Below are 8,432 nucleotides of genomic sequence, written 5' to 3' on the forward strand. Positions count from 1 at the left end.
CAGAACTGGGTATTGGATTTCCTAGAACTAGAGTTACATATAGGTGGTAGGAATTGAACCAGGGTCTTCTGTGAGAGCATCCAGTGCTCTTAACCACTGAGGAATCTCTTTCCAGCCCCACCTCCAAGATTTATCTTTTTACTGGCAGTGCCTGTAACATACCTCCTTTTTTCAAAGCCTTGAGTAACTTCCTGGCGATGGTAGCCTCGAGTTCCAACTCCTAGGTGTGATTCATAAGGCCCCACAGTTAGCCTTTAATGCCAGTCTAAGAGATAGCCCCTCATGTAATAGTCAGTTGACCACATTAGCCCCTGGCTAGCTCTCAATCCTCAACCAACTGCCACCTGGCTCCCTCAGGGGCAATGAAAGTCTATTGCCCATGAAGCCAAGGGTATTTATCTTCTTTTTAGGGAAACCATCGCAAAGATTTCTAATGCTAATCAATTACTTTATGCTGTTTAATACTGCATTATTATAGGAAGAAGCTCACAGAATCTTAGATGTATTTATTTTTATGTGTATGAGTGCTCTATCTGCATGTACACCTACATGCCAGAAGAGGGCATCAGATCACATTATAGATGGTTGTGAGCCACCACATGGTTGCCAGGAATTGAACTCAGGACCTCGGGAAGGGCAGACCATGTTGTTAGCCGCTGAGCCATCTCTCCAGCCCAGAAATTTATTTTTATTTTGTATATGTTGGTATTCTGACTGCATTTATCTGTGTGAGGTTGTCAATTCTTGGAGTTATAGATAGCTGTGAGCTGCCATATGGGTGCTGGAAATTGAACCCGGTGCTGTAGAAGAGCAGCCAGTGCTCTTAACTGTTGAGCCATCTCTCCAGCTTAACCGCTTTCTACCTGTGGCCTTTCTTCCCATAGTATCCCTTATTTGTTTGGCTTTGTTGAGTATTTGCACTTCAGTGGGCATTGTTGCAGGTACTGAGGATATAGAAATAACCAGCCCATGGAGAATCATACAGTAGGAACCATAGAAGCAGCCAGATAAAGCCATTTTGAAATAGAAATTTGATGACTGGTTTTGAATAACACTGAGAACAGTCATAGGGAAAACAAAACAAAACAAAACAAAACAAAAAAAACAGTGAAGGCCCAGAAAGTGGCATTTGTGGTGAACCTTGAAGGGCAGGGGTAGTTCACTAAGAAAGAAAAGCAATGAGATAGAGAAGGTTGGAGATTTGATGGGTGAAATGTGGGATGGCTGGGTCCTAGTTTCTTTGCCTGTTGTGATACAATACCCTGAGCAAAGCAGCTTAAGGGAGAAAGGGTTTATTGTGGCTCACGGTTCAAGATATAGTCCGTCAGGGAGGGGAAATGAAGCCAGTACGATCTGAAAGCTGGTCAATGGTATCCAGTCATGAAACAGAAAGCAGTGAGTGTCTGCCTCTCTGTTCTCACACTGGCCAGGGACTGGCCCCACCAACAGTGGGCAGGTTCCCCCCCCCCTTGGCTAATGTAAACAAGATAATCTCCTCCACGCCCTTCTATCTGGTGTTTCTGGATTCTGCCCAATGGACAGTTAACAAGAGCCATCAAAATGTAGAAAACGCTGTAAGTCCTCACAGCGGAGTGTAGCCCGTAGCACAACCTTAGTCAGGTGATCCTGTGTTCCTCAGTCTCACATGTGGCTCGGGCGAGCAGACAGCAGACACAGCTGTGTGCATTTCTGAACGTTCATTACGTTCACTGAGGAAAATAGTTACTGCCACGAGAACCGTGAGCTGGCAGCCACATTGCACCGTTAACTGCCTGAGTGAGTCGCATGCTTTTTACATGGCCATCCTCTTACGGTCACGTGTATGGTAATATTACTGGAATTTGAGACAGTTTCAAAACCTTTGCTGCCGGGGAGTTTATTATATTACCGGGTTTTCCTACATTTTCTTGTGGCGGAGTGCCAAAGAAATGTGAAACTCTTCAGAGCCCCATCGAGCACGCTCTGGAGTCTTGCCTGTCCTGTATCAAGGCCAGCTATGCCATCACCCTTGGGCATCTTCCCCTAGGACCTGGTAGGACTGAAAATGAGCAGCGCTGTTTTACAAGGAAAAGGGCCATTTCTGCGATGTGAGTAGTAAGCGGAAGGCTCCTGGCTTTGATGTTGATATGATGATTGATCAAGTTTATTCTTGTATGGGCTGGAAGGGAATATACCAGAATATATATGTGTGTGTGTATTATATTCATATATATATACAAGAATATATATGTATACAATGTATACATCTATATACATATATATTATATATATAAGAATATATATATAGTGAGTGAATAAAGCAGCATTGAGAGGGATAGACTGGGGGAACAAACCATAACATCTTTCCTTTCCATTCCTTTTTCCTTTCCTTTCCTTCTCTTCCCTTCCCTTTTCCCTTTCCTTCCCTTTCCCCTTCCTTTCCCTTTCCCCTTCCCTTCCCTCTTCCCTTCCCTTTCCTTTCCTCTTTCCTTTCCTTTCCTTTCCTCTTTCCTTGTCATTAATTGCCCTTAAAACACTTAGAAAATCCCATTGCATAGCACTGTAGAAAGCCTAAAAGCCAGAGCTATCTGACCTTCCCTGTTCTGTTTTGTTCCAATCAACTGCCATTGTTCATCTGGCTGCTAATGCAGCAGTGTGCTCGTTCCATGCTCAAACACCCTGGATTTGGGCTGACACCCTTGACTGTAACACTTTAAATAAAAGCATGCTTGGTGGTGGAAATAGATAAACTCAGGTTGAGGCATGCACTTCTGAGCCTGGCATGCGCACAGGGGTGGGGTTAGAGGTATGAGGGGGGTACTGACTTATGTGGTCCTGTGTGTTTACTGACGTATCAAGCCTGTGTTTAGAGTCTGTCCTTGTTCATTACTCGGCTGGTTCACCTATAAAGTTCCAGCTGGCTGAGTGGTCATAGCAATTATTGTCCCCCTCCCCCAACCCCCCGTTATAGCTGGTCTATGCTTAGCATCACAAACAAACATCTGCCTGCCTGCTTGGTGGGCCATCAAGAGCCTTACATCTCTGTGTCCATACAGAATTCTAGAAGTAGACATAGAAATCTGTGCAGATGACTCATTTCTGTCATCAGTCTTCTTCCTTATAGCTGAAACTGTTGTCCCCTCATGTCACATTTGTCTTCTTGCCCCATTTAGGAAAAACGTTGGTGAAAAGCACAGAAACCAATGACATTCGTGGCTGAGGAATTTCCATGGAGCAAACAGAGCATGGGAACTGAGCGGGACAGCTGCTGCCCCTGATGAGCCTGCCATGCTCCCAAAGCACCTTCTGGGGTCCAGAGTGAAACGGCGCACGCACCCGGGTGCTTGTAGAGGACTCTTGGAGGGGCTGGAGGGGGCTGGGAAGATGGGGACGAACATGGAGCAAACGTTTCACAACCCGAACCTCAGAACTGTGATCCTCCAAGAAGAGAGCTACTTGAAGAAAAGAAAACAAACAAACAAACAAAAAACATAAAACAAAAACAAACAAAATCCACAAACGTTAAACGGCTTCTCAGGGATTGTTTTCTGTGTACACACGAGCCATATAGCTCTGGTCCAGGTGGGAGTATTTAGAGCACTCAGATTTCAGTTCTGTTCAATGTGAAGGAGGGATCAACTGACATCCATCGCTGTTCGGTAACTAGTGTAAAATATGTATATGTTAATCTTTATTTTTATAATATGCAAATACATTTAAATTTATACAGTTTGACGCTTCTAGCATTAGTTGACACTGGGTGCAATATTCTTCATGAGAACTGTGCCAAGATGGGGCTGGTGTCTTCTTTTAGTGTTAGACTTTTTGTTCTTTTCGTCATCCTTTAGCCCGCCTTCTCAACTGAAAAGGAAAGGGAAGCTAGCCTCTCCCTGTCAGGCCACAGATAGGTTCAGTGTTGGTTCCTAGGACTCTCTAATAATCGCCAGGAACGTTCAGCCCGTTGAGACAGAGAACCCCCTCCCGACTTTTCATCACACCGCCCTGCTCTTCAGTCACTGGACACGGTGGTAGAATGAGTCCTACCCTCTCCCCACACACCAACACTGCCGGGGCAGAGGGAAGCATTCCTAGGGACCAAATGGGGTGAAGGATCCATGAACGCCTGAATCGTGGAACAATCTGAAGATCCTGTGAGTTCAGTTCTGAATCTCGCAGTGATTCTACTGTTATGTACCCCGTTTTTCCACCGGGCTCCCCCAGAGCAGTTCGCATGATTAAGCAGAGCCCTTCTCAAACCTCCACTGTGGACCTTAAGTGTCCTTTCGTGAAACTCCGTCCCGCATTGGCTGTTTATTCATTCAGAGCCAGATGGAGGATATCTGCGGCCAGGATCTGGTAGTGCCCTTGTTTTGAAAGCTCCAGGAGGTAAACATTTAAAAACACCCCCCCCCCCAAGTTGCTCTCCTGGGTCCTCCTAGTTGGGGCCAAGTAGCATATGCTACAAGTAGTAACATATCCATCCTTCTAAAGAAGGTAAAGGACTCTGTTTCCATCCGACTCCTCTGTGTGTTGACAGGAAGCATGTAAACCTTGACGGTTCCCCACAAGAAAAGTGACTCAGCTGGGCTTCCTCGTCCGCTTGTGTATAAAGTATTGACTCTTCGAATGCCAAGGCACCCACGGTCACCACCAGTCCTTAATTGAAGTTCAGGCAGGCAGCTGCATTGTGAGAAATTACAACCCAACTTGTGTTGAATCTGCCCTGTGGGCTTCACTGCCCCCGAGAGGCCCGTTATGCAAAGGTGATTTCTTGGAAATCCGAATCCAGTGGGGGATTGTCTCTTTTTGTGTTTTGAGTACTTGAATTAGACAGAAACTCCAGTTGGAGATTTCTTTTTTTCCTTTTAGAACACAGGCTCAGGCTGGATCGGAATCTGGTTGGTCTCTTTTGTCACAGTTCTCATGTGTGTGTGTGCGCAAGTGTAAAGTGAAGGGTTAATGTTTTTCTGTTACTTTACAGACCACTGAGCTATTGGGCAATAAGTTTTCTTTTTAATTGGCATCAGACAGTTCTGAAACTGTCCAACCAACAAACGTTGACCCGTCTTCTGTCCTGTGTGACTTTGGGCCTGCTCCCCAGAGGCGTATTTAAACAAGGCTCTTCCGGCGAGCACCCCCTGCAGGTGGTTGCTGTTTGCATGAGTGCAGATGCCCGTGTTCTGAATATCTGCTACTTTTTTTGACAAGTGATGTTTTGTGTTGTCATCTGAACCCTAGAGAAGCAGTGTAGACGAGGGAACCTTGGTCGTCATACGTGTTGTGGCCAGGGTCGGCACGGTCAGAGGGTCGTGTGCCTGAAAAAGCTCCAGCGAAGCGTGAGAACTTACCTCAGTGCGTGGGGGAGGGTGGAGATACAGAAGCTGCTCTGCTCACGAGGAATTTCGGCCTCTGCATCGGAAGTTCCGGTTCCCCGGTGTCACACACCCGGGAAGCCTCGGCCGCCACAAGCTGAGGGACCATCCACTAAGCACAAGAGGAGTTCCGTCTCCCCTCCGAGCCCCTGGCCTCTCAAAGGCTCTCCAAGTTTGTTATGGTTTCTATTCCTGCCACTAGTGGCATCCAGGCCACTTCCTGGGATTGTAAAAAAATGCTGCCAGAATAAATGTTTTTCCCCCTTCTAAGGAAAAAAAAAGAAAAAAAGACAGTGCTCACGTTTGACACGGGCACTGGACTCTTTCGAATGAATAAAGAGGAAGGGCTCCACGTGATTCCAATGGAGTGTGTGTTTTTCATGCTGCCGTCTGTGAACTGTAATTGTGGTTTCCCAGTTCATTGCCCTAACAGGGCAGAAATTTAAAAAAACAAAAAACAAAAAAAAAAAAAAAACAAAAACAAAAAACAATAAAAAACACAATGAAATGGTTAAGCCAATGTAGCTCCAGCGTTAATTATTTCTGCGTTGGTTTGCTTTTTGTTTCAGTTTTACCAGTTAGCAGGAGTAACTGTTTTGTACTTTTTAGCTCAAGTGTTCAAGTGTGAGCTGGGGGAAGCAGAGCCAGCTGCTTTTGTCTGTTTGGGGCTTGCATGCGCAAAGCAGGGAGGGGGGAGTATGAAACGAAAGGGCCACATTTACTTTATTTGTGACCGTGTGCGGGAATGTGGTGGGAATGTTGGTTCACCCCATTTACCATTTAGGTCCCAGGGATCACACTCAGGGAGACAGGCTTGGTGCCCGGTGCCCACTGAGCCATCTCCCTGGCCCACGTCTCTCTTCAAACTCCTCTTCTGAAAGACTGGTTCTGTATTTGGGGACTGCGGATGCTGAACCCAGAACCTTGCACATACCAGGCAAGCGTCCTGCCACCCAGCTACACCCCAAGCCAAGCTGTCCGTCCGTTAAACCAAGTTCTTTTTGCAGTGAACCATTGCGCTTCTAAATTGGAGTCTATTGATGTGGGATGGTTTGGAGGTTCCCATTCTCCCCATCTTTCTTTTAAAGGCTGGCTCATCACAGGAGTCCTGCCATAGCTTGTAAATACTGTCTAGGAACACTCTGGAAGGCTGAAATTACAGATCCCTGATGACCTGCTCAGAAGCTCTGTTTCTTCCTGTCTGCTTGTCTGTTTAAAAAAAAAAAAAAAAAAGATAAGACATGGAAAGAAGAATCTATGAAAACCAGACAAACCCAAGCCCTGGGTTAGAGGACCTGGGACATGGGACAGGACCAGCTCAGCCAGGAATGCTCTCCCCTAAAAAGTTCTGAAAAGGAAAGCAAGACTATTGGGTACCCTGGTATCTGAAACCACCAGAGGTGAAACGAGGTGTGCTTCTGGTGGGGTGATGTGCCCTCACAGCAGGGCCCGGGCAAGTTCTGACACCTGTCCCTGCCTGTTCTGCTCGGGGAGAGCAGAGCAGAGTTTGAACATACGTCAACTATTTGCACCTGGGTTTTATCACGACACTTGGAGTTCTTTAAACTTGCTCGGCAGGTCATACAGCTACGTAGGTGTCAGTGGTTGAGAGCTAGAAACGCATTAGTTCTCAGTGATCGGTCCCTACCGGGGCTGTTTCGCCCACCACAGTGAGAGCTTTCTGAAGTACACACCAAGTTCACGGAACTTCAAAGCCATTCTACCTACCACATGCAGGGAGACAATGTCTGCTGAATCCCAGTGCCAAGGGGACCATTCCTTGCCTGTGACTGCTGATGTTACCCAATGATGGCAGCCAGTGGGTTAGGCAATGAGGGAACCTGCTTTGTGGCGTGTAGGAAGGGGTTGTATGTGAGTGTGTGTGTGTGTGTGTGCTTGCGAGCTTTGGACGGGGCATGGGGATGGGGATGGTTTGGAAGGCACATGACAACGTAAGAAAGTGCTCCTGGTAATAGAACCCCATTTAACTATTTGTAGTTCCTTTCAGGGAAGAAATACCTTTTATTTTTACATACAAGCAATGGTTCTTAGCGAAATGAAGATCATTCTAAATACTAAACCTAAATGAATGTTTCCCAAGCTGGTCCTTGGAGTCATTGACTCCTCCATTGCCAACACATTAGCCCCAGTGGGCTCCGAGATCCAGACCCTTTAAGGAATGTTGTGTTAAATACAGCAAAATAAGGCTTTGTTGCAGCCCTCTGAGGACCTTCTAATTTATAATTAGAGACCAGATGTGTGTATGTTTTTGCGTGTGGAAGGAAGCCCTTTCAAGATGGTGTGTGGATGTGGCCTAAATCAGTTAAAGATCTCTAGGAGAATGAAACAGACAGCATGAATGTGAATTAGGAAGGGGGGGGCATTGGAGTGGCTTACAGGAGACAGGTAGTCCAACTGTCTGTTCACACACTGGGGAGACTGAAACCTGGTAGATGGCTTGTCCACCGAGTCAGATGTGTTTGCAGTCCCAATCTGGCACTGGAGGCCTGGGGGATTCTTGGAGAATCGGTGGTCTCCAGTTCACACCAGAAGGCAGAAGGATACGGATTCTCTTGCCAGGGAAGGATAAACACACCCACAAGGAAGAAGCCAAGGCAAGGCCTGTTGTGTGAACCTCTTGGTATCAGATCTGCTGAAGGAAGGTATCCATTGTGGGGATGGGGGATGGGGAGTGGAGGTCAGGGGCTTCCCTCTCAGTTAATCCCTCCTGAAAATGGCCTCACAGACCCAATCAGAGCTCGCTCTTAGTTGATTCTGAATCTGTTGACAAAAATCCACCATCGCATACCCCTCAAGATCAGCGTTTCCAAACCGTGGTAGATTCGGCAATGACCTGAGTGGGTTTGAACATAGTCACTTCTCTCTTTCATATATATAGATGAAAGAAATAGGATGGGCAGGAGGTTGGCCTTCAGGCTGCCTCTCAGGCCTACCTCTACCATCTGTCATGGTGTGCCTCGATTTTCTTGTGTAAAAATCAAAAGGATTTTTACATCACATAGTTACTATGATTATTAAATGAGACGCTATGTGTAAAGTACATATGACAGCAAATGCAAA

The 8,432-nt window shown here is 46.4% G+C and overlaps 1 protein-coding gene across 2 annotated transcripts in view; it reads left to right on the forward strand.

The window, feature by feature from the left end:
• The window catches only part of Mfhas1 (multifunctional ROCO family signaling regulator 1), an 84,710-nt gene extending 79,002 nt beyond the window's left edge, over window positions 1–5,708 (forward strand). The window contains exon 4 of one of the 2 annotated variants that reach the window (XR_002475889.2): window positions 3,153–3,290. Coding sequence is in view for 1 of the 2 variants with exons in the window: in XM_021626262.2 (XP_021481937.1) it covers window positions 3,153–3,186 (34 nt within the window). In the remaining variant the exon portion in view is untranslated. Of the gene's footprint in view, window positions 1–3,152 lie in introns of both variants that reach the window. The other variant, XM_021626262.2, reaches the window with a different exon arrangement.
• Window positions 5,709–8,432: the final 2,724 nt, after the last annotated feature.

The sequence above is a fragment of the Meriones unguiculatus genome, chromosome 4 (assembly GCF_030254825.1).
Source record: "Meriones unguiculatus strain TT.TT164.6M chromosome 4, Bangor_MerUng_6.1, whole genome shotgun sequence".
NCBI classification, from domain to species: domain Eukaryota; kingdom Metazoa; phylum Chordata; class Mammalia; order Rodentia; family Muridae; genus Meriones; species Meriones unguiculatus.